At 34.8% G+C, this 27,801-nt stretch overlaps 2 protein-coding genes across 2 annotated transcripts; one reads left to right on the top strand and one right to left on the bottom strand.

The window, feature by feature from the left end:
- Positions 1-6: 6 nt before the first annotated feature.
- LOC121374275 (steroid 5-alpha-reductase DET2-like) lies at positions 7-21,584 on the top strand. Its single transcript, XM_041501314.1, has 10 exons — positions 7-95; positions 4,824-4,967; positions 5,400-5,483; positions 6,803-6,882; positions 10,577-10,630; positions 11,048-11,140; positions 11,540-11,649; positions 12,048-12,138; positions 12,879-12,968; positions 16,405-21,584. The coding sequence occupies exons 1-10, from the start codon at positions 81-83 to the stop codon at positions 16,466-16,468; spliced, it is 825 nt and encodes a 274-aa protein (XP_041357248.1). The 5' UTR covers positions 7-80; the 3' UTR covers positions 16,469-21,584.
- On the bottom strand, positions 20,218-27,655 carry LOC121374278 (coiled-coil-helix-coiled-coil-helix domain-containing protein 7-like). Its single transcript, XM_041501316.1, has 3 exons — positions 27,303-27,655; positions 24,592-24,690; positions 20,218-21,583 (listed from the first exon to the last, which is right to left on the bottom strand). Exons 1-3 carry the CDS (start codon positions 27,408-27,410, stop codon positions 21,473-21,475), a joined length of 318 nt encoding a protein of 105 aa, XP_041357250.1. The 5' UTR covers positions 27,411-27,655; the 3' UTR covers positions 20,218-21,472.
- Positions 27,656-27,801: the final 146 nt, after the last annotated feature.

Raw genomic sequence — 27,801 nt, forward strand, 5'->3', positions numbered from 1 at the left:
TGAAGAATTGTTTTCGGTATTTTCTGAATAAAGCATATCGAAGTTTGACAGACCCATTAACATGCTAACCACAAAACAGGATGACACTTTTTGATGTAAGTTAATACTTAGTTACAACAATTATGTTAACGTAAAACCGGTTTATGAAATAATAAATATAAATATCTCTCAACTCGTGAGAAATTGAAGTGGTGATGCTTGATCATAAATTAATGGTATCAAAAGTCGTAATAGTGTATGCCACAGTACGGTCTGTCAGTATGTTTCTATTAACATTTACTGTTTAATAACTATAATAATATTCCCAGTTTTTTTAATTTTATGTTTAAATTGATATTTAGCAAACGTTATACTGGCAAAGTCATTAGTTCACCAAGGTAAACGTCTACGGTCCGTTTTTTAACATTTTGACATTTATTGGACCTACGGCACAGCAATAAACATCACAATAATAAATATCGTGACGGAGACGTTTATCTTGATGAACTAGCAAAGTCATATGTCCAGGTTTATTTTGATGAACTTTTATCATGGGTGAACCAGTTTCAGTGAGCATAAGCATTCGGTTGTAATTCATATCAATATTTATGAACAGACATTTCACTAAACTGGCCGCTAAGTAGCCCGAGTACTTTGACTGTAAGAGAGCTAGACGGACATTTGGACATAAATACGCTCTCATTACAGTCAGAGACCAACCTATGTATATTTTTGGCAATTCCTGACTATCAAACGGTAGGCAAAGATTCCCGCTCTAATACCACAACAATCCTATGTTTGACGTCAAATACCTTTACATTGATCATTTTCGAGTTAACTGATACAAAAAAATCCACATATTAATCACTAATACACATACTACAAAAAGAAACCCGACAGCACCAACATTCAGCTATGCTTCGTGACACTCCGTCACAACAATTACAAAGCTCGGCGATCTATTTCGAGATGTAGATCACGTGATCGCCACTGGGTGATTCCGCCTTGTGCAGCAGTTACAGGGGCCGTCTCATACCAAGCGACGTTGCAACATGGAAGAGTTGGCTAATGCCGTTTTGGATGAATTTGGATTTAATTACGTCATTAAACCAAAACAATTACACATTATTGATTCCATTTTGAATTTGAAGGATACATTTGGGGTGTTATCGACAGGATACGGCAAAAGTATGTGCTACGTACTGCCTCCTCTTATGAAAGATAAAGTAAGTAGTAATTTAATTTGATTATTTTATGTTTTATGAATTAGTCATTAGTACAGTAGTAGAGTGTGTGTGTGCGGTTTTTTTTCCAACAATTACGTAACGCTCTTGAGGGGATGGGGTATCATAAGATGTATTCCGAGGCGTTAAGGGGACGGATGGCAATGCTTGTTACTGCAAAATCAAAATTGAATCGGTGCATAGCTCATTCGATCTTTAAAACTTATCTTGCAAAATAATTATAGTTGTTTTGCTATTCAGAACAAACTAAAAAATATTGAAATTTGTTTTGTTCAACGACACCACTAGAGCACATTGATTTATTAATCACTAGCTATTGGATGTCAAACATTTGGTAACTCTGACATGAGTATTGGAGATGAAACCCGCTACATTGGCAATGGATCTTTTATTATGTACTTTCCCGCAGGCTGGACAAATTCCTGTTCTACGCAATCGTCCACTTTTATCCTCGAAACATTCTTTACAGAATGCACATTCCATCGCAGAAACACAAAACGAAACTAATCCATGTTGTAATTAAATCCAAATTCATCCCAAACGGCATTAGCCAACTCTTCCATGTTGTAACGTCGCTTGGTATGAGACGGCCCCTGTAACTGCTGCACAAGGTGGAATCGCCCAGTGGCGATCACATGATCTACGTCTCGAAATAGATTGCCGAGCGACGGAGTGTCACGAAGCGTAGCTGAATGTGGGTGCTGTCGGGTTTCTTTCTGTAGTATGTGTATTAGTGATTAATATGTGGATTTTTTTGTATCAGTTAACTCGAAAATGATCGATGTAAAGGTATTTGACGTCAAACATAGGATTGTTGTGGTATTAGAGCGGGAATCTTTGCCTACCGTTTGATAGTCAGGAATTGCCAAAAATATACATAGGTTGGTCTCTGACTGTAATGAGAGCGTATTTATGTCCAAATGTCCGTCTAGCTCTCTTACAGTCAGAGTACTCAGGCTAGCCGCTAAGTAGCTAAATTTACCGCACATGCGTCAAAAACTGTAGCATATATGCATCAGCAGTAAATATTGTTAACTATGTAACTTGTTTCGGTGAGTGAAACGTTTATTGGTATAACTTACAGAAAAAACTTTCCAACAAAAAACCTTTTAGTGTTTTGTCAAAACATGTGTTGTTTAACAAAACATGTACTTATAATCATTTATAAAAATTACTTAAAATATTCAATCTAATTAAAATTAGCTCCACTATTACATGTGGATCTAACACCAGCCAGTTGGAGCTCATGTTCACCAATCAAAACCTTACTTGCAGAATCCTGCCAGTGATTTAAAAATAATTTGAAAACATTCCGAATTATGCTGAGGGTATACGATATGTTTCATGTGAATTACGAATGCCTTATTTAGACCAGTAGAACTAATTTTAATCAGATTGCTAACAACACTGCGTAGTCCTCAATGTCCAGGTAACATTTCGTCTGTAAATAATAATTTAAATATTGACCAATCACACTTCGTCTTATATAACGTTATTTGGGAGCATACAAATTCTAAAAATATTGGGCGAGTCTATTTTAGTGGCCGCAGTACAGCGAACCATACCAATACGTTAGGGGTGGGTTATCAGTCTTCAATTTTACATTAAAATTTATTTATTTATAAAAAAAAAAAAACTAAATCAGTCTTCAGTTTTACATTACAAATTATTTATTTTATAAAATAAAACATGTTTTAAGGCATTTGTAATTCACACAAAACATGTTGTATACCCTCAGGATAATTCGGAATGTTTTCAAATTATTTTTAAATCACTGGCAGGATTCTGCAAGTAAGGTTTTGATTGGTGGACATGAGCTCCAACTGGCTGGTGTTAGATCCACATGTAATAGTGGAGCTAATTTTAATTAGATTGTAAAATATTTTCAGGCAAATGACAAAATGGAGTCCTTGAGAACCAATGTTAACTGACAGCATTTTAGGAAAACGAATATAACAATTCTGATGTCTTGCAGTCGTGTTATAAGTTAAGCAATTGAATGATTATAATGGTTACATTGCTTGATTAAAAAATATAAGCTGCGTTCTGAGTTTTAATAAATATATTAACAGATATCCAGAAGGATATTTATGTTAAACATATAAGGACCATATATTTTTGGCAAGTAAAGAGAGTTTTACCAGCAGACGCCATGACAGTCATGTGACTTCAATAACCAGATGGCAGTACAGCTGTGCACAGACAAAAATAGTTTTTAAGATTAAGTTTTCTTTCAAATTACAGTCTTTGAAAAATCATCGAAAAAAGGTATTAAGAAATGTGCTGTGTTTATGAGTGGGTTAAGTTCAATCTTGTTTTCTTTGCTCGTTTTAACTTTTATTTTTACAAATATTTCTGTGAATATGACAGACATTTGTTACATTCCACATGCAAAAGTCATCAATGTCAGAAATATTCAAATGTACGTACTATTTCGCACAAAAGATACAACCACCAAAACAGGTCCCTCATCGAAACAGATCCACGGATGATAGTAAAGTCACTGACGTTGTCTAATCCAATGGGTAAGACATCCTCAAGTGATTGTGAACTGGTCTGTTATTGGGAACTGGTTTCAGCAAGTGTGAACCCAGGTGTTTTTTTAAAGGGGTGTGTGTGTTCCAGCAGAGTAAAATGTGTCCTTGCTAACGACAAACTTTCATGTACGTGTAGCATGTGTTTATAAATGGTGTGGCCTTAATAACTTTTATGTTTATGTATTTTGAAGCAAACCATATAGAGAAGTTGTATGATAAATATATACAAAAAAAAGAAGACCACTTCTATAAGAAGCCATATAAAGTACAAAAGCTATTGAATTATTGGGGGAGTGGGCTAGCCCCTTTACTAAAGTTATTGGGGGCCGGTGCCCCTCTGGCCCCCAGCTTCTGCCACCTATGATCCACACCTGTTCAGCTCAAGCACATTGTAATGTACAATGAATTTTATAAAATAATGTTTAACTGTACTAAATTTACTATGGAAAATAACCAAACTTGTTTTTACAACCATGCCAGTTTATATTGTGAAGAGATGAAAGTCATGCTGTAGTCTAATGTTGACATAAACCAGGCTTTTTTCTTCACAAGAAGGATGCATGTTATGTGACTTCATGTAGACAAGATGAACAATGACAGCATTATAAAAGTGTTGCTTATTTAAATTTGTTTAATTTATTTAATATATGAAAATTGCCATTATGTATACATTGCCCTATGTATTAAAAGCATTTTCATGCCTACTTGTTTTTTCTCAGTTGTGCAGATTGTTGATGAGAGGTTTTTTTTAATTCAACAAAAGTATTACAGTGTCAAGGTTCATGCATACATGTGCATATTCGTTAAAAACAACCCATATGTAAATAATCTGGTTTATGGGGTAGCCTATTGGCTTTACTTGATATTTAGTACATATTCTGCCAAAACACCTTTGCTCAGCACATTTGTGGATTATTAAATGTTGCCTATATTCATGTACATTTTCATTGTAACTCAGTGGTAAGAGTGCTTGCATCAGATATAATGGATCATTCATATAGGATCGATTGCCTTCCAGACAACAACTAAAGTGTTTATTGTTACATCTGTTCTTATGTTTCAGCCAATACCCTGGGTTTTTTATGATGTGGGCAGCAAACGATTTTGGGTTCACTATGGTCTTGTTATTCTGGGATTTCTCCTCAGTGTTATCACAGCCATTGTCCAATGGAAATCTCCGGCTCCTTATGGAAAGCACCAATCACAGGTATCAATACATAGAGACAGAGTTTGAAACGAAAACGTAAGACCCCTCAAACAAAATTAATAAATAGAGTTTTTATTTTAGACTGTTTTTAAAACTTTGGGGCATATGTTCCTTAAAGATGGTGAATAAAGTAAAAATAATTGCCCAACCAGTATAAATAGTATATATTGATTTTATACTTTATTATAATAGCAATATTTGCATCATGCTTATAACATGCTGTCAAGCTTCCAAGACAAAATGTATTGGATTAACTTAAGACAAAACATGTTGCTACCACATGGGCTGCTCCTACCATGTAGTAACGAGATATTTTATGTAAATTTTCACAGCTACACATCTAACAATGTTCATGGAACACTTTGCTTCTAATTACCTAAAGCTCTCTTCAAACGTCTGTTTTATTTTCTGTTGTATCATATTTTTTCTTAGGAAAATTCCTGGGGCTTCATGATTCCTCAGAGACTTTCCCACATACTCTCAGATGGACTTCCAGGCATCGTGTTATTTCTGTTGGTAAGTTGAAATAAGAATGTAGCGACATAATACATTTCAACCTTCTAGGTATATACATGTATGTAGATACTAATGTTTGCACAATAAGTCAAGTTACATATTGTATTACTGCAGAGAGAGCTGTTATTTTTACAAAATTGTTAAAACTTGGGTGCATCCACCTATGATCGAAAAGCTCCTCTTAGGTAACTCAGTCTATATAGATAATTTACATATTGAAAGCTTTGTACCACTATAATCATTATAATTTAGTTCTATGATAATTGATATGAAGTCTTTATAAGTGGTTCTACCGGCCTCGGTGGCGTCGTGGTTAGACCATCGGTCTACAGGCTGGTAGGTACTGGGTCGGATCCCAGTCGAGGCATGGGATTTTTAATCCAGATACTGACTCCAAACCCTGAGTGAGTGCTCCACAAGGCTCAGTGGGTAGGTGTAAACCACTTGCACTGACCAGTGATCCATAACTGGTTCAACAAAGGCCTGTGGGAAGCGCAGATAAAAGATCCCTAGCTGCTAATCGGAAAGAGTAGCCCATGTAGTGGCGACAGTGAGTTTCCTCTCAAAATCTGTGTGGTCCTTAACTATATGTCTGACTCCATATAACTGTAAATAAAATGTGTGGAGTGCGTCGTTAAATAAAACTTTTTTTTTTTTTTATATAAGTGGTTCCCTTTTCCTCTGAAGCATATGTTATTAGTAATATTACATGTACCATTTTGCTTTTTAAAAGAAAACAGTTAAAATTACAAATTCCAAAGCCTACCTATCCTGCACATCCCTCTGTTCCAGGGAATTTGTACTAGGGGATATTTGAGCATTCAGCCAATGTAAGCACTTCAGTCTTGTTACATGGTTAGTTTGATTGATTGGCATCATTGTGTTCCAATATATTATTATTATATAGATAAATAATTTATTCATGTTATAATGGAAAGAAAGAAATGTTTTATTTAACGACGCACTCAACACATTTTATTTACAGTTATATGGCGTCGGACATATGGTTAAGGACGACACAGATATTGAGAAAGGAAACCTGCTGTCACCACTTCATGGGCTACTCTTTTCGATTAGCAGCAAGGGATCTTTTATATGCACCATCCCACAGACAGGATAACACATACCACAGTCTTTGATATACCAGTCGTGGTGCACTGGTTGGAGCGAGAAATAGCCCAATGGGTCCACAGACGGGGATCGAAAGCTTTACCACTGGTCTACGTCCCACCCACATGTTATAATGTATGCAGGCAATATTCAAAATCTGTGTTATTTCATTGATTTCTTAGAAATTCTTTTAATATTTGTCCTTGCAGGTGTTCTTTTTGTTTGGCAGTGTGAGAGGCTATGCTAATTATGTATTCCTTGCTATCTTTGTCGGACATTATTTCCACAGGTGAGTTACAAATGAAAAAAGTTGATGATTTATTTGATCTGAACCTAATTTAGTCAGCAGCATCTGAGTCTTTGAAAAGATTGTATGCATTTAAAGTTTATCAAAGAAAAAATAGGATCAGTCTCCCTGATTAGAACTGGGTTTTTTATCTTGTGTTTCAAATGCTACGGTAGGCACTGTCCTGTATTTGGTGGAGGAATACATATAAAATCCTCTTGCTATTATTAAGGAGGGCAAGCTACAAGTACATTTTGTCACGTGAGAGCCAGAAGGACGTAAGTGCATCAAAATTCATTTTTTAACAAGCCAAGATAATGAAGGAAAACTGTTTTTCTTGATCAGTAGTTAAGATGTCGAATTTGTTTTAATGACATTGAAATCTGAACATATTTACGATTTCTTTGTATATTTGCGGTATTTATAGCATATTAGGTGTTTCCGTTATTTGCTTAAATAGTTGTAGTTACGACAATTATTCATGATTAAATTAAATGTGTCACTTACGACCAACAGTATATCAAGTAAATTTGAATATTTATTTTGAAAGAACCATCACTTTTGCAAATCACATATTTATTTTGAAAAAGGAGAAAGCTTGTAGATAAAAAATATTTAGAAGCAAACATTCAAAAAGGAATACAAGTAGAAGTACGTATTAATAAAATCACCGCTTAAACAAAATATGTGAAAAAAGTTATTTCACTTTTGTTAATAATAATAATAATAATACGATAAATAAAATCACCAGTTGAACAAAATAATAATGTGAAAAAAAACTACTCTGACTCATGAAATCCTTGTTTTCTTTGACCCACCCCTGATTTTGTGTGACCTTATCTGGTGCAGGGTTTCTGCCAGAGAGTAAAATGGGTATGGCGCCATATCCAAATATTTTTGCTATTTTTTTTTTAAGTTAACTTTTTGACAAAATTAATTACTCTTATCATTACTGTATGATTTTGTTAATCCTAACACTAAACTTAACCCATTTTCTTTCTGAGGGAGGACCCCACCATACTCCTGTTGACTGTGGTTACATTCAATTCCATAGAGCCATACCCAAAAATTTCTTTCTGGCAGAAACACTGGTGGTAGTGCTCCATGTTCATTGTTTGATGATGGTGCATCAGAATCAGACGACCTGTCCATACAAAACCTCTTTTTCTAGGCAAGTATTCGTTTCTGATGAGTATCAGAAAAGCTAATGTCATGTTGTGTGCAGTGTTTTTTCTGTGTTCTTTGCGCCATGGGAGTCCTTTTGCAGATAGTTCCTGGTTCTGCTGCCTTAGGGTGTACTTCACTAGTTTCAAGAATGCCTGGTTTATCAGCTAGTGTAACAGACAAACCAGAATAGTTAAGCAAACTGAAGCTGGTATCCTTTAATGAAGAAACTATGTTTAGCAGCTTATTGGTTTGGAATACACCGAGTTCAAGTGAAGCTTATTCAAAGGATATAGGGTTTACATTTCCATCGAGGATGTGTACTGAATATCAAATCCAGAAGTAGTGAACACTATACCATGTCCACCTGTTGAGTATGCAGGATTCTCTACAGGTTATATTGAGTGAACAGTAACCCCTGCAGCTTCTGCTGTGTACTCTCTGGGTTCTGTTGTGTGTTCAGTGCACACTCCTGGTTTTGTTGTGTATTTGGTGATCTCTCCGGGTTCTGTTGTGTGTCTAGTGATCTCTGCAAGTTATAATGTGTGTTCAGTGATCTCTCCAGATTCTGTTGTGTGTCCAGTGATCTCTCCAGGTTCTATTGTGTGTTCAGTGATCTCTTCAGGTTCTGTTGTGTGTCCAGTAATCTGTCCAGGTTCTGTTGTGTGTTCAGTGATCTTTCCAGGTTCTGTTGTGTGTTCAGTGATCTCTCCAGGTTCTATTGTGTTCATGTGTATTCAGTGATATCTCCAGACTATGTTATGTGCAGTGTTCTCTCCGTGTTTTATTGAGTGTTAAGTGATCAATCCTCCGGTGTCTGTTGTGTGTGCTAAATTATTTCCTGCATCTATTGTGACTGATATGCCATGTTCAAGTTCTCTTGTGTATGCTATATCATGATCATGGTATGCTGTATGTGTGTTCTGTCATGTTCTTCTTCAGGTTCTGTTGTGTGTACTATGTCACATTCGGGTTCTGTTGTGTGTGCCACATCATGTTCAGGTTTTGTTGTGAGTTCTCTATTATGTTCAGGTTCTGTCGCAAGTGACTTGATAAAGGCTGTGGTATGTGCTGCATTAGAAAAAATGTAGTGGGTTTCCTCTGAGGACTATGAGTCATATTTACCAAATGTTTGACATCCAATAGCCGATGATTAATTAATCAATGTGCTCTAGTGGTGTTGTTAAACAAAGCAAACAAATAAACTGTCGCAAGTGCTATGCTACGTTCATTTTCTATGGTGATTATTTTCTCATGTTCAGCTTTTTGCTATGTTATGTTCAGGTCTTGTTGTCATTGATGTGCCAAGTTCTGTTGTGTATGTTATATATCATGTTCAAGTCCTGTTTTGTGTGCTACATGTATGTCATGTTCAGCTTATGTTGTGTGTGCTATGTCATGTTCAGCTTCTGTTGTGCGTGCTATGTTGTGCTAATGTTTTGATGTGTGTGTTGTGTCATGTCCACGTTCAACATTCTGTTGCTTAGTTTAGCTTAGTAACTGGTTTAACGTGTCCATAGTCCATATACCACTAGGGATTTCAAACACGTCTATCCTGAGTGCGGACTCCGATAGGATTGGGGGTCTGACTTGGGACAGGGATATTCTGTTGCAAATATTTGTTAACTGTAACGTTAATCAAAGTTCATAGATCTTGCTATCGTTTATGTTGAGGCCACATTCATACAAATTACATGTTGGAAACTTTGCTTCAATTAAAAACATTTCAAAATAGATATTTGTTTTTCAAAAAAATTCACCAAAACATGTTTATTATTATAAATATGGTGCACATAAAATAGCAAACCATACAAACATTAATGTTACTGCAATTCCTATTTATATATACAGACACCATTCTTGTCTATTGCCAAATGGTTCGTTGCATGCAGCTAGTACCAAATGTTTTTCTTAAATAGACTGGGCTCTAACAACGACAAAAGTCATATTATTTTGAGGATTCAAGCACATACAAATATTGACATAATGTGTGCTCTATTGTACTTCGCATTTGTAATTTCTATCACAGACCGATAACAAAGAATACATATGTGTCGTATTTGGCATATACGACCTATGTCAGACATAATTATATAAAGAACTGTATTTAAAAGGGTGTATCTACCACACACGACCAGTCGTGTGCACATAATGGACAGCAAGCAAATCGGAGGAAAGTCGTATGTGTCAGTTACGTCTATTTTCGTGCAAATTGGTATCTGTGATTCATTTACGACCGTTTAAATCCTTCTGTTTAAGCAATGCAATTAGGGACACAGCTACGATTTTTTGTGACAATAATATGTAATCGGGGATGGGGATTCCGAATATGCCAAAAAGACGTTTTATGTCGTATCTGCCACTTATGACCGTTTAGCTCTCACGCAACGATTTGGGGTTTTCCCATTAATACATGTTATATATAGTTTATAGCCATCAAATGCTTCTAAATTAATGGTTAGCATTAAACAAAACTTACACAATTCAGTCTTACATTGTGGCATTCCTTTTACCAATTTGTTTTTCATTGCAGAGGTTTGATTCACCCACTGATAATGCGATACCGAAGTGCTTATGTACCACTTGGGTAATTTCTTATGTTTTTAAATCATATATTTTATTATAAAATCATATTTGTAACAGAGATTTATAAGAAAAAGGCACTGCTAATGTGTATGGATGTGCAGTATTATTGGTATACAGATATATTATGATTAAAAGGTTAAATGATATATATTAAAGTATACCTTACTTGTATCAATATACTTTATAATTTGTGTATTTCAAGTTCATTGTCATTTGGAAACTACAATCTTTTAGGTTCGACTGATTATCTTAACTGTGTTTATAGATGTGAAAAAGGAAATGTCTGCCAATATTAAATAAGCTTTAGTACACTGAAGTGATCGATATATTGGAATATTTTATTATTATTATTTCATGTTTTAAATAATAATTGTAAACTCAAGCATTGTCATTTCATAGTGTTCAATTTCTTTTTCAGAATAGCCCTTGGAGGAATGTTCCCAAATTGTTTATATCATTTCATAAATGCAGATTTTATTAGTTCTGCAACCTATAGCTGGAATTATTATTAGTAAGTATACTTGCACAAGGAGCTCCACAGAAACGTTTCCTTAATAGTTCAATATCTAATTAAAGGATCAATAAAACAATGTGCTCTAGTGGTGTCGTTAAACAAAACAAACTTTAATTTTGTAAATTAGGGATATTTGGAAACATAGAAGGGGTGGACATCTTGATAATTGGTTTCTTTAAGTTTGACGAGTTTACAAAATATATTTTAAAAGTAATTAATTTATATTTTTAATGTAAGTGAATGAATCAATGCTTAATGATACTCCAGCACAAAAAGACACATCGGCTATTGGGTGTCACACAAAGGTATAATAAAGCCACATTATATTTATTCTGTTTGTGGTCATTATTAGGTACTATTGTCTACAATTCTTACCTTTTTAATTTTGTTTTTCAGTGACCCTCGATTTATTCTTGGGCTTTTGCTATTTATTATTGGTTTTGTTATCAACCGATGGGCTGACTGGAAGCTTAGATCTTTAAGAAGTATGGACAGTTATGTCGAAGGTAAAACTTCTTGCATATCAGTATTTAATGACTGTTTTCTTCTCATCTATTTCGTATTTATTATATTCATATGTTTTTGCAATACGGATTGTCAATATAGATATTTCAGATAAGCCATTCTAACAACTAATTTTTTATCAGGAGAAGAGTGTTTGAACTATAGGTCATTGGAGGCTATTTTCCTCCTTTTTCAGCTTGTTAAATGAAGAATAAATATTGGGGGGGGGGGGTTGGAGGGGGGAGGCACTCCTGCCAAAAATGCTTTGAAATCAACTGGATCTCTGATCTCTAGGTATTCTCTGTAGTGTTTACCTAATTATCATTACTTTGCTATTAGAACATTTTACTTGGATTTTTAAAATCAAATATGTCTTTTATCTTTATGCATTTTTTTTCAGGATCACAAGAATATTTAATCCCATATGGATGTCTGTACGAGTTGGTATCATGTCCAAATTATTTAGGTGAATTCATTCAGTGGATTGGATGGTAAGTGTAAATATAAATGACAGTAATATACTATATACATTGAGACCCCACCCCACCCACCCCCATACCAGATGCCCAAAGGACCAAGTAAAACATTCAGTTTTGAGGGGTATCCAATTTACTGTGGTTTTTAATTCTTTGTAGTATACTTTAGTTCCATTAACAAAACTGTCAAAAACATCATCAATCAAATGTGGATAAAATTATTCAATTATGATTATCCAACACAGTAACATTTTACAGTAGAGCAGGTGTCAAAAATGTAAAATTTATATGAATATGAAACATCGCAGTTCCATGCTTTGCGGCTGGTTTTGTGAGGGGGAAAAAATCCACTTTAATGAGGTTCAGGTTTCAAGGAGTTTCACTGTATATATATATATATATATATATATATATATATATATACACACACACGCACAGAGAACATGTGCGTTATTTCCTATTCTAACAATTACCCTTGAGACATTTTTTAGGAGGGTGAGCGATTCAGGTCTCTAGCTAAACTGGTTTTGTTTTCTAATATTAGATGGATGTGATATTATAGAAGACGATGGTACCAGTCAAATTGTTCATGAGCACTCCACCTCTTGAACACATCACTTGTGCATGTTGTTAATTTTTAATAGTACATATGGTTACAGCAGGTTTCCTTTCTAACACTTTTATGCCAACTGTGATAATGACAATAATACATGATAATGAACAATGCATTGATAAACGTTCCCTTCCTTTTGCAGGTCCATAGCAACATGGTCTCTCGCTGGAGTAGTGTGGTGCCTCTTTACTGCAGCAACTTTCTTCCCCAGATCTAGACATAATCACTTGTGGTAAGATTATTCACAGGGTGGGATTTAGCTCAGTTGGTTGAGTGTTCGCTTGAGGTGCTTGTGTCGCAGGATCGAGCCACCTCGGTAGATCCATTCAGCTGATTTTTTTTTTGATTTTTTTATCGTTCCAACCAGTGCACCACAACTGGACAAAGGTTGTTGTATGTACTTTCCTGTCTGTGGGAAAATGCATGTAAAAGATCCCTTTCTGTATTAGGAAAAATGAAGTGGGTTTCCTCTGATGACTATATGTCAGAATTACCGTACCCAGTGTTTGACATCCAATAGCTGATGATTAATTAATCAATGTGCTCCATTGGTGTCGTTTAACAAAAACAAAATGAAGATTATTCATACTATTACAGGGCCGTAGCTAGGATTTTTTGTTATGGGGGGAGCAACTGAGTAGTTAATAGTCTAAAACTCCTTAAACAGTTAAGAAGATAATTTTCTTTAAGTTTCTAGAATGCTTTCCCGGATTTTTTTTTCAATATGGCACTTGGTAAGTAAAAAACTAAAGTTTGTTTTGTTTAACAACACCACTAGAGCACATTAATACACCAGAAGAAATAAAATTAGGTGTAGAAAATTAATAATTTATGCAAATGCACATATCAAACAATGCAGAGGAGCTAGTTGTCATATTTACATTACGCCTCAGTGGAGTAGTGGTTTAACCATGTGGAATAAAGTTTGTTTGTTTATGTTTAACAGCACCACTAGAGCACATTGATTAATTAATCATCGGCTATTGGATGTCAAACATTTGGTAATTCTGACACATAGTCATTGGAGGAAACCCGCTACATTTTTCCTAATGCAGAATTGGATCTTTTATGTGCACTTTCCCAGACAGAAAAGCATACCACAGCCTTTGACCAGTTGTGGTGCACTGGTTGGAATGAGAAAAACCCCAGTCATTTGAATGGATCCACCTCAAGTGAGAACTCGACCAACTGAGCTAAATCCTGCTTGTTTTAATCCTGTGTATGTTGTGGGGTTTTAAATGATGGAAGTTGAGCTACAGCAATTTGTTTTAAGGATGGTTCTGATTTTGTTTTAAGATACACAATGATAGGCATATGGGCTCCAATTTTTGTTGGGGGACAGACTGATTTTTGCTCAAATTAAATGAAAATGCCCAAATCTGGATACCATTTATTAACATTAGCATTATTAATGTCAAACAGCTATTTAGGGCTGCAAATGAATCACAACACATTTTTTTACATGGATTAATGATGAGGTTTCATGCAAGCCAATTAATGTCTGCCCGAATTTGAGGATATTATCCAGCACTAGGTAGGCAGTTGCCCCACCCCGATTCATACACTTCTGAAGATACATTCATTTATTTGGGTTTGGGTTTGGGTGGAGGTAGCAGTCTGTATTCAAGTATCTAGCTACTTTACCAATGTACATGCTTCCATAACCCAAACACAAAGAATCATGGTTCTAGATTGTAAAGCCACTTCTGGTCTGTTCACAAATAACGTTATTAACAGGCTGTGGAAAGTAGCTCAGAAGTAAAGTCTGCCCAAACTAAAACCGATCACAAAATTATTTCCCTTAAAAGACCAGTTGGCTCTTATGTATTCCAGGCGTGGGATGTAGTTCAGTGGGTTGCAGAATCTATTGTCTGTGATGGACTCTAGGTTTTCCCCCATCCCAACCATTTCTTCATGACTGGTACATCAAAGCCTGTGGTATGTACTGTCCTGTCTATGGAAAAGTGCATTTAAAAGATCTCTTGCTACTTTATCATTAATTGTAGTCTGCATGGCAGCAGCAGGTTTCCTCTCTTTGGTCACCAAATAGTTGTAGTTTAAAAATGTTTTGAGGTGGTGTTAAATGTTCCTCTCCTTTCCTTTCATGGGGCGGGACATAGCCCAGTGGTAAAGTATTCGCTTGGTGCGCAGTCGGTTTGGGATCAATCACCTTCGGTGAAATTGGTCTATTTCTCGTTTAAGCCAGTGCTCCAAGACGGTATATCAACAGGTTGTGGTATGTGCAATCTGTTCTGTGGGATGGTGCATAGGCACTTGATGACAGGATAATGTAAATATTGTCAATATACCACAATATACCCCTCAAAAACCCTCTTAGCACACTAGCCTACATACAAACCCCTGAAAATATTGCTGTTGTCAAAGAGGAAGAGAAAGAAAAAAAAAAAAAAAAAAAAAAAATGATAACCACTAACACGTAGCCTATATTGTTACAAGGCTTAACAAGCGTTTTCCCTACACTGAACTCAAAAATATAAATTTGAAAACTGACTTGAAATAACTGATGTTTAATTAATTAAACATTTTAAATCTCTGAACTGGTTTATGAAGTTGCAATAAAATGTCAAATGTAGATATTATACAAAGTAATTAAAGAACTTACATTTTCAAAGTCAAATATATAATATCTTTTTATGGTCCTGATGAAGTGTTTTTAATACCTGATTATATCAAAGTCATAAGGTATTTTTCAAGAAGCATATGATACAAATTAAGCTGTAAAAGTATTTTTTTACTTTTTTTTTTACATTTTTCTCATGTTGTTTCGTGTTTTAAAATTTGCATTATGGGCGGGGTAAAATCCTCATTTCGTCATGGCCGGGAATAAAACGTGAATCAAAATGCTTAGGATAGGGTGCTGTTAAAAAAAAGGAAAAAATAAAGAAAAGTACTGAATGTTTATCGGACATTGGGCTTTTAATCACAGTGACTAACTCAATGCAGAAACCACTGTATCATGTACTAGTATCATTTGGAAATGGTTTATTATCCTGTCATCAAGTACCTATGGGATGGTGTATATAAAAGATCTCTTGCAACTAATGGAAAAATGTAGCGAGTTTCCTCGCTAAGACTGTATGTCAAAATTACCAAATGTTTCGACATCCAATAGCTGATGATTAATAAATCAATGTGCTCTAGTTGTGTCGTTAAACAAAACAATTCCTCCCCCTCTTTCATTTGCAGTGCTCCATGATTAGTATATGTATATCATTGGCCATAGTTTGTGGTCATTTGTCTGTGGGATTAGGAACATAAAGCACCTATTGCTGCTAGAAGGGACTAATAAATGTGTCGGAACATTCTTTCTTCGATGTAAGATCATCATTAAGTTATGTTTGACCAGAATGACTGCAGATTAAATATTGTGATTTAAAAAACAACAACCCAAGAACATTATTTTCGTTTCTACAGAACATATTTTACAGGCATGTGATTGAAACATTTCTAAAAAAGCTGAAAATGATACATGCGTGCCGAAGGTACGTAATCGAGTGCAGAATGCAAGGAAGATGAATGAAAGGAAAAAATTTAAAAAGCGGAATTCCACCAATTAGTGGAAGAATCACATGCCTGATTTTACTTGTTGCCTTTATATGTTTATCTTAGAAGTTGCTAATTATTACATTATTGTGGTCTTTTTACAGGTATAAACAACAGTTTGAACTTTACCCACCTGACAGGAAGGCCTTAATTCCATGGTTATTTTGAGATTTATGTCAAATTTACTCTTTTTTTTTACAAAATATTATTTTTTATGTCACTGTAAACAACTCTGAGACGTTACTTTGAGTAAAAATATTATTTTGTATGCTGTTTTGTATGTCATTCTGAAAAATTCTGAGACACTACTTTGCTTAAAATATTACTCTGAATGTCATTGTGGATGTGTAATAATTTATTTAAATGTATTTCTCTCAATGCTATTTCTTTAAAACGCCATGTACTGTTAGGAATGGAAATAAAATGTATTTCAAAGATTGTCATTTCACTGAACTCCATTGAAAATGTATCACCCAATTTTCAGTTTATCACATGCGAGAGGTTACTATAAAATACACAATAACCTCAAACTACACAGAATCAGTTAAATGCATTACTTTTTTCTTCTCATATCCTTTGTAGAATTAAAATCGGACTGGTGCGTTTTCATTGGAATTTAGTATATGTTACTTTTTATTCTACTATACATAAATGATCAGGGCCCAATTTCACAAAACATCATAAGACTAGTTTTGCACTATGCCTAAACAACAGTTCATATTAGTCTTAAAAGTACAACAAATATAATTTGTAGTACATATATTTCATTTTCTTTTGCCCTTAAAATGCTCCATATTCCATAATGATGAAATTTTCTGCGTGAAATAGATGCCAAACACATGTAAACTATGACCGGTATAACTGCTGGTCGAAGGCGTAAACTTAGTCATTTGTGAAATTGGCTCCTGTAACCTATTTATATCTACAAAATATTTGTCCTTTTTTTTTTTTAGATAATAATGAACAAATTTATGTTAACATTTTTCTCATTAAGTGTGACTTTCTACATGTGTATGTTTAAAAGGTCAAAATAATTGCATGTCATCCCAGTAATATACTTAATTTATTTTATAAACTTTCTATCTAAATTGTTTTGTAACTTTTCAAGGCAATATACATGTTTATATTCATTATCGTTTATTTCTGAGATTTGACTCTGTGTGTATACATTAACTATGAGTTGAGACATATTTATATTTGTTTATTTATAAGATGTTAATTTATATACTACCTTGGTGCAGTTTTTCTGAAACATTTTTACCTGACATTATTCTAAAATACTAGATATATACTCACGGAAAAAAGTTCCTGTGCATCATTAAAATTTCAGTGAGACGTATATTTATAAAATTTTAAAATATTGTGTTTTACATAGATGTACTATTTATCTGTCAAAAGTACAGTGATCCCCTCCTGTCTTCTGAACCTGAAATACAGTCTACACAATGCTTGTTGCACTGTCGGTGACGATATAACAGAACAACGTATTGACCTCATGTCATGGTCGTACTTTGTGATCACCTAATCGGTTGCATAAAGTTCTTCCACTGATTGGCCTTGACACAGGGATGTATTGGGATGTTAAACTTGTCATTTCCAAATGATTCCACATGTGTACCCACTTGATATTTACTATTGGTTAACATGACGTCACGTGTTGACTCACTAAACATGGAAGATTCCTAGTATTCCTAAACTGTTGAGAACATCTCCACAGACACTGCAAAGGTTTCTGAGGAACACCAATGAACACCAAAATGACTAGCAACAACGTTTGTGCCATTCTAACTGCAATCATGCCCATCTTTTCTTGGAGGCGTGACATCACACTGACGACGATTAGATGCCAACAAAAGTATTTTTCTGAGTGACGAGAATGTATACAATAGTTTTAGTGACCAATGATAAGACAAATGACGTCAAAGAGGAGCATGTGACCAAGAATGCTAGTAATGCAACTTATGATCACAAAGCATGAATAGCTCGTGCAACTGACTGGGCACTGCTGGGATATGGAAGGAAGTGGTTACACGTTTATTCACTGAATTTTTTATGACCAGATTTCAAGTAAATTATACTCTATATGCAATTATTTGGTGCACAGGAACTTTTTTCCACGAGTATATATTAAAAATAATTACCAATCTCTTTGTGTTATATTAAATTTGAAAAACATTATTACCAATAATACGGTAGTTTTGGGCCCAACTTTCTATGCCAGGCCTCTAAAAATTGTGAGAGCAATCATTTCGTTAACACATTACTGGCACAAATCTAATTTTGCATCACATAATTTTTGTTTGTGCAAAATTTTGAAGCATCATTTACTTATATATAACGGGTTACATAAAAAGTAAATGGGTTACCTGAATTTATTTCTGCGTAACCGAATAAATGGGTCACGCAGATTTTCAATTCTCAGAGACCTGCGTGGTCCATGTTTTAGACATGGGAAATGGTATTTGTAAATTGCATGACATTCCATGACCTGTATGCATCTTTACTTAATGTAATTGTCTTTAGTATTTTGTACCCACCTAGACTAGTATAGTATTTATGTACCAAGACCGCCAAATACACTAGTAACTTGTGGAGCTTTTGTGATTTTTAATCACACTGTTATAAACAATTAACATCTGCAATAAAAGCAGTGAAACAACAATATTTGTTTTGTGATATTATTGTGTAAGATATAAAATACATGTATAACAAGACTATAGCCATCTCAAGTTGTAAAAATATGGCCAGGACAAAGATTTCCTTTAATATGCAATCATGTGTGAAAAGTAAATTATGGTGACCTAGTCATTGTACACAACATACCGCCATCTCAAGTTGTACTTTCAAACAAGGTTTGATGACCCTTTAATGAATTGATAAGAAAGATATGCTCTGGAAACAAAAAGGTTTATGGACGCATAGTGCCATACCATAATACAACCTATCAGAGATGGGGGGTTTAAAAATGCGTGAAATGTAACAGTCGTTCCATTTTTTTCACTTTATATATATACTTTTTTAAGGATTATTTATTTTACATAACTAGCATAAAATGAATTCTCAGTATAGAAAAAATGGAGCAAATCAGTTTGATGTGATATGTGCTGTCCTGTATGTTTCAATCTAAAAGATCCCTTGCTGCTATTTGTTAGGAGTACCTTATGTTGTGTGAACCATGTTTCCTCTCTTGCTATCTAAATGTGTCGATATAACCATATATTAAATATAAATAGCCATAGTTTAAAGTACACTGAGGCATCATGGAACAAATATTCCTTTCTTTAATGAACAAGACAGTATGTGTTGTACACTGCTATATCCACACCCCCTCCCCACGATAAAGAGCTCACTACATGTATATCTGATAAATAATGGCTATCGAGCATTTCCACACTGTTGTAGGACAAATACAAATGTACATGATCCAGTATGCAGGAACAATTTTCTCGGGTAACAAAACATTGGTATATGCTGCAATGACCATCACAATAATCTGATCTAGTCCTCACAAAGCTTCACAATAAATTTACCTGTTGGTCTGGGGAAGGTGGCGTGGGCAGCAAGACAACTGGTGCCCCACCCCCCCCCCCCCCCCCATCCATGAGCTACTGTTTTTTTTATTAGCAGCAAAGGATCCTTCATATGCACCATCCAACAGGCAGCCTTTGTCACACCAGTTGTGGAGCACTGGCTGGAACGAGAAATAGCCCAATGGACCCACTGAGGAGGATCGATCATAGACTGATCACACGTCAGTCAAATGCTTTACCACTGGGCTATGTCTTGTACCTCAAATCGTCAGATGATTATTTCCAGCGCTATTCAGAATATCAAATTCAGTGTGGAATATTATTTTGAATTCATTCAACTAAATTTTTAGTTTTTATTTAAAGTGTTCAAAGAGAAACAAACAAAAGTAAAATAACACATATATTCATGTTTTAGTTTTACAACTGCCATTTTTCAAACAGTTAAACAAAAAGTTTTAATATGTGTAAAATACTATACATTCTTCACTGATTCAACAGATTTCATCACTCTTCCATCTTCACATACAAATGAAAGTACATTGTCTGAACTAGCACTATATAAACATTTTAACTCTGCTTTAAGAGTTCACTGGTTTGACACTACCAGATTCAACATAAAACAATACAACTTTCTAAGAATTACTTTAAATATTCTGTGCATCTAGGTATTATTTTTATCTCTTGCATGTCCTAATGCTAGTTGCCAAAATGCAATAAAACAATATGCATATGAGCAGTACACACCTGCAAACTTGTAAGATTGTCGTTTATGTCTTGCTTATATTATATTATATTATATTCAGTTAAGTTTCGACAAATTATCCTGAGCACATACCTCAACTATTAGAGCTAGAAGTCAATGGTTAACTAGAGAAGTGAGGGTTGTAATTGGCTTATAATATTACCCCATTTAATTCACCGGTATTGGGATCCAAACCTATTACCTAACAGCTTCGAAACCCAGTAACTGAATCAGAATACACTTGAGGCCAGTAGATGGCTGTTATCTCTGTATGTGACAGTGTAAAACTTAATCATGGATATACTCACACATACAATATGTACAAAAGACATCACACATCAACGTTTCAACCAGGATGCCCGTAACCCTACAATTTTTACCCACCCCTCATTTAAAGTTATAGAAATGCTTATTTAAAATGTCCCAGAATCCAGCTACAATTAAATCTTCTGTGGAAATACCCTTCTATACCACCCCTAACATCATGTCCTTTCGTTATACATCTTACTCTGTATTTATTTATGTCTGAACAAGTTTGGAATTCCCAGAGACGAGACTGAAACATGTAAAAGATTAAAACATAACTCATAAGGCGTAGTTGTGGCTATATCACATGTGCATGAACAATAATCAATATTGCTCATTTATTTGTTGTAGCCTACAAATGTACATGAACACCCACAACATTTTTCTTTAAATCTACATGTATCTATTATTTACATAACTTGTAGACAATTATAACCTACCATTCATACTGACATTTTTGTCCGGGATAGTTTAAGTTTACGTTCTGTTCCATTATTATTCCAACATATTACAATTTCACACTTTTAATAGTCGAAACTCACACCAATTGTATAGGAATATATAAACATTAAATCCAGCTAGTGTTGTATATTGTTAAGCCCATGGCATCCACTTTCTGTACTCTTTCTTAATTGCCTCTCGATCTTCAGGCACGGGAAGGTGAGGTTTTATACCTCTTTTCTCCCTATCCACTTTTACATTCCGCTGAAATAAAGAAATTCACAGAAATTTTAGCATGTAATAAAACATTTTAATAAATATCGTGTAATAATGATGGACTTTGTACATGAATATATTTTTACCTTTACTTGCTTTACATTTGTGATGTTATGATGGGAAGAAAAATAAATGTAATATTGTTTATCTTTGGTATTATAATTTTAGATCCCACAAATATAATTAACATATCCTCTTCCCCATTCTATAAAAAGATTTAGTCTATAAAAGTTTAAAATCATTGGAAAGTGATACCCAGAGCTGGTTTATCCTAGTAGCACATGTAGGACATGCTACGGGCCCTGCACTTCAGGGGGCCCCACAATGATATGTACATTTATTTTCCCTAGGTAATTTTTCCCCTCTCTCTGAGGTGGTTACAAAATATAAATCCTGGGAAGGGGGAACCTGCTGTTATTTGTGCTACAGGCCCCGCAGATGCTTAAACCGGCTCTGGTGATACCAACATTTGAATATTTTTTTGTAATGAAGTACATGCCACCCATCCATTCCTTATCTCCTGTTACTGCCACATCAAACAATTGAAAAAGGAAAGGAAAGGAAAGGAAAGTTTGTTTAATTATTCTCCAGAACATTTTAAACAAAAGCAATTCATAACCAAGTGTCACATATGATAACTGTGATACCTTATTTAAGGTCTGGAGAGTGAACGGAGAAACCCACTGTCACCACACAGGAACATACATGTTTTATACAATTGCCAACTGGCAACAATCATCACAAATGTTACCCCACATTACATTATTACATTGTTGTATTAAAAATAAAACAATGCCTGCAAGTACCATTTCTTTGTACTAGGCTAAGGTGAGTAAAAAATCACTCTCCAAAATAAATAAAATAGGCAGTGTAGCTCCGATCGGATTTTGACTGGTATGTCTACACAATTGTCTATTAAACCAGTATTTCCCATTTGTTCAACAAAGAGAAATACCAGTTTAATGAATGCCTGCAAGTACCATTTCTTTGTACCAGGCTGTTTCCTAACGTTTACTTCCCTATGCCTGCACTGGGACAAGCTGGCATCAGTCACCTAAGCAGCATTAGGGATTATTGAATATTCTAATTAACATATTATGTCACCCTCGCTACTATTAAAATACTACACATCCATGGGAGAAGACGGCATGATGTGACAAGATGGAATAATCAGGGGATGAAAAGGAACACAGATCTACAGGTAACTAAAACAACTCGGTAAAACTCTAGCAACATTTGCCAATTGCGAATTTTCAAATCAATCAACAAATTTTATTTTCATTTGGCAAATAAATTTCAAGTAATAATTGTTATTTTATTAAAAAATAACTGGGTTTTTTATTGTTGCAATTTTAAAGATTAAATAGATTTGGTGAAATGTTCTGCTCATGCATGCATTTTGTATATTAATGGGCTAGACTTCAATGTGGGTATGATTGTACAAAATGATCAACTTCATATAAACTTTCCCCACAACCTACCTGTTTAAGCTTTGCCAATTTGCAAAATACAATCTAAGAAAAAGTTGACAAATATATCTCAAAATGACCTCACCATAAACCAATTTCAATGACCACATGTGGTCTGTTTTTATTTAATTTTGATACATTTTGTCTACAACCCCTCCCCCTAAATTATAGTCTTTTGCATCAAAAGAGAAGGATAAATTGGCATGTACTATAATGAATAAAGTTAAAATTGACACAAAAATATATTATTAAGTTTAAACCCATACCAACTCAAATAATATTTTATGAAAAAAAGTTCAGTTTAAATAAAAATGTTTCTTCACAAATTACATGTACCATCAAATTGCATAGGTTAAATGTTTTTTTTTTCCATGCAGGTATGAGAGCATCTAATAAAACAGCCAAGGTAAAACACGCACAGTTCTACCTTTAGTCTCTGTGTACTGCATTATCGAATACTTCAGTCACAAAACATGTGAAGCTTCATACCTTGGCTGTTCTAGCATTTTGTCTTCAGTCCTGTATTAAAACTGAGATTTAACCTAGATATAATTTCATGGTAATTTGTTAAGAAACATTTGTATTTTCACTGACTTTTTTTTTTCTCAATTTTTTTTTGTTATTCGAGTTGGTATGGGTTTAAAAGTCAATAATATATTTTTATATGAGGAATTATAATTATGAACTTTACATTATTGAATTCAAAGTATAGAGTTACATGCCAATTCATCCATTCTCTTTCAAGAAAGAAATGTTTTATTTAATGAAGTGCGCAACACATTTTTTATTTACAGTTATATAGCGTCAGATATATGGTTAAGGACCACACAGATATTGAGAGAGGAAATCCGCTGTCGCAACTTCATAGGCTACTCTTTTCAATTAGCAGCAAGGGATCTTTGATATACCAGTCATGGTGCACTGGCTGGAACGAGAAATAGCCCAATGGGCCCACCAACAGGGATCAATCCCAGACCGACCGCGCATAAAGCGAGCACTTTACCACTGGGCTACGTCCTGCCCCCCATTCTCTTTCAAAGCAAATAGACAGTTAGCTAAACAGAGATCAAATTTGCCTTAAACTGTTAGAAAGAAATGTTTTATTTAACGACGCACTCAACACATTTTATTTACGGTTATATGGCGTCAGACATATGGTTAAGGACCACACAGATTTGAAGAGGAAACCCACTGTCGCCACTATATGGGCTACTCTTTCCGATTAGCAGCAAGGGATCTGTTATTTGCGCTTCCCACAGGCAGGATAGCACAAACCATGGCCTTTGTTGAACCAGTTATGGATCACTGGTCGGTGCAAGTGGTTTACACCTACTCATTGAGCCTTGCGGAGCACTCACTCAGGGTTTGAAGTCGGTATCTGGATTAAAAATCCCATGCCTCGACTGGGATCCGAACCCAGTACCTACCAGCCTGTAGACCGATGGCCTGCCACGACGCCACCGAGGCCGGTTAAACTGTTAGATACAATTTGCTATGGTTCAACTTACACCCTGTTCTGAATCTTACCCAAAAATCTCGACAATTTTTGTAATTCTGGAAACATTTACTGCATTTGTCTCTGTCAAAACCATTCTCACTCAGGCATGATAATGACTGTTCATGTTCCTGCAAATAAAAGAATTATGATAAATATTTAAAAGATAACCAAAATCTTAGTTCTATCACCCTGGACTCGACCAGATACCATCCCTCTATGTTGGCTTGCGACCAGCAAGGGTAATGCTAGGCCATGATTCGGTTGAAGAATCACCAGATTTTCCAGACCCTTTGACATTTGTGGTAAGGGGTATGCCCTGTGCACCCCGGCACTATCTACTGTCCACTGGGTGGGGGTGGGGAGACAAATTATAAACATACTAGAATTAAAGATGCTTCATCATAATTGAAATTTTAAATTTTGGTTTCTTGATTTTGAAAATTTTAATGTTCTCACTTCGCCAAGAATTCCTAGATAATTTCAACAAAAATTACACAGGCAATAAACATAATGTATCCATAATGTATGTTAGCACTATAGCTCAAGTACTTTACCCTTCAAGAGGTAGACAGACATTTGTACGGTTATAATCGCTCTCTGCCGTCAGAGATAATTCTATATAAGATTCCTGCTCTAAAAATAATACAACAAACATTCTTAGTTTGACACTAAATACCTTTACATTGTTCATTTTCGAGTTTGCGGATAATAAATATTTTGCTTATTCACAACTAATACACATACTACAGGAAGAAATCTGTCAGCACCTACGTATTTAACTGGAACATTATTGAACGTGGGTACTGTCGAGCTCCTTCCTGTAGTGTTATCGGTGAAATCGAAAATGATCAATGTAAAGTATTTAGAGTCAAACTTAGAATGTTTGTTGTATTAGAGTGGGAATCTTTGTCTACTGTGTGGTAGTCAGCCATTCCGTGTTTTCGCAGAGAGCGATCATAACTGTACAAATGTCCGTCTAGCTCTCAAACGATAGAGTAGGCCCTACTCAGGCTAGAAAGACTGTAGCTCTTTTCTTTTTTCAACTATGATACTGAGGTGGCTAGAATGCATGTATGTATGCATTGTAGAATTAATAACTGCCCCTCCCCTCATCTGATATTGAAACATGTTTTGTATAAAATTTATTTACTACGGTTGTCTTGGAACGACAATTATTATGTACTCCATTGCTCCTAACGTGCAGCTTTTCTATATATATATATCTATATATATCTATATGTATATTGATCTATATATATATATCTCTCTCTATATATATATATTATATATTATATTATTATTATACATATATATATATACACAGTGAAACCTCTTAAAAGCAGACCCTCTGTAAACTGGAATTTCCCAAAACCGGACATTTTTCAGTCCGGTGATTCGGCGCACTTGGTATTTTGCTAAAGTATGCTTTAGGAAGTTGTCATGTTGTCGGTGTTTTTAACAAATTAAAGTTCAATTCCATTTTTAATGTTTAATCAAGTATCAACATATTTATTGTTAATGGTACAATTAATTTTTTTTTTTTAAATTGTCAATAATTAGGCCTACATCATAATTTCAAAATAAATCATTCACCTGCTTTCGTGTATATAAACGCGAAGTAGGTCAGCTTTATTGATATTAAGATTGTTAAAACAAGTCTAAAAACACCTTTCCAGCATTTTTAAAATTATAGTAAACGGTATAATTGGGTTTTTTCTTCTGTTATTTGTATTTAAACTGAAAAGGAAAACAGACAAATGCAAACAAAACATTCCAGTTCATAACTGTCACATTGATACAAAAAAAAATAAAAAAATAATAATAATAATAATAATAAATGTAAAATAAGGTGCACGTGTGTGCACAATTTACCCAAGAAAAAAAATCCATGTAGGCATCTTAGCCATGCATGACAATGAACATGTATGGGTCTGCAGTAGCCTACTGTGCCACTCAAGAAAACAATTCCGAAACTGATCAAGAGATGGGTCATGCGTGATCGTTCATTTTCATAGTAATATTTTTTAACAAGACAAAACAAAAAAGTACTAAAATAATCCTGGGACAGTAGTGTAGCGTTTATGGACTGCAAAGTTAGGTCATAGGCGGTCAATAAATAACGGGGGTCACTGATCCACATAGATCTACTGCGCCGAATCAACAGACTTCCAAATCGTTTTGGATACAAGGGGATGCCTACATCTATGCACAACTTTCAAATGTTTATTTACTACAGACATAAAACAATTTGACATGTATCTCAGATTATGCACTGTTTTATTGGTGAGAGACACATTTTATTAAGTATTTCAGTGTTCACGTAGAAAATGGTCTTTGAATGCTTAGGTGCGCCGATACACTGGACAGCACTTTACAGAATTTAACCTCTCTAAACCAGATATCTCTTAACACCGGGCATTTTACTTAGTTCTTAGGGGTGTCCGGTATAGAGGGGTTTAACTGAATTTATCGGTTTCATATATATATATATATATTACCATAGTATAAATATATTTTCCAAACTTTCTTCAACTTCTTAATTGGCACCGTCAGGTATAAAGAACATTATAAATACTTACCATAAATTAAGTTAGGGTTAGTGACAGTGCCAGAGGAAAGTCCAATTTAAATTTATCAATTCATGAGGGTATTTTTTGTGTAGAATATCATTACGTGACCCAAACACCCTTACCCCATCCCAGTTAAAAGGTAGCCGTGACACGATTATACCAGTGTTTACCTTTTGACAAGGATTCTTTTCGTCGTCACTGTGCTTTGATGGATTTCCTTTACGTAGTCGTTTTTGACTATTATCTGTCAAGTTACTCAAGTTAGTCCAGTTACTCATAACTGTTTTTCAGATTTGGAGTTTTTGAAAGTCATGAATTACATGGCAGCAGCCATTTTGTTTTTAGGGTTTTTTATTTTTATTTTTATTATTGTCATTGTACTAAAACTAGTTCTATGTGCTGATTTGTGCTGAAATAGAACGAAACCATAAACTTGGTGTAATTAATAACAAGCGCTTTGGTTTGAGGGTTAAAACAGTCCCCATCTCCAAAACATTTTTTTTTTAAATGCATTTGCCAGGGGAGCATGACCCAATCCACCCACCCTCGAAGTCTTCGCTCTCCACTTTCTACTCCCAGCACTTTTTTTTTTTTTTTTTGCACACGAAGCTGTAACAAGTAAAAGAAGAACACAAACAAATCATTTTATCATCGAATGTAAAAAGGGCA

The sequence above is a fragment of the Gigantopelta aegis genome, chromosome 6 (assembly GCF_016097555.1).
Source record: "Gigantopelta aegis isolate Gae_Host chromosome 6, Gae_host_genome, whole genome shotgun sequence".
In the NCBI taxonomy this organism is placed as follows: domain Eukaryota; kingdom Metazoa; phylum Mollusca; class Gastropoda; order Neomphalida; family Peltospiridae; genus Gigantopelta; species Gigantopelta aegis.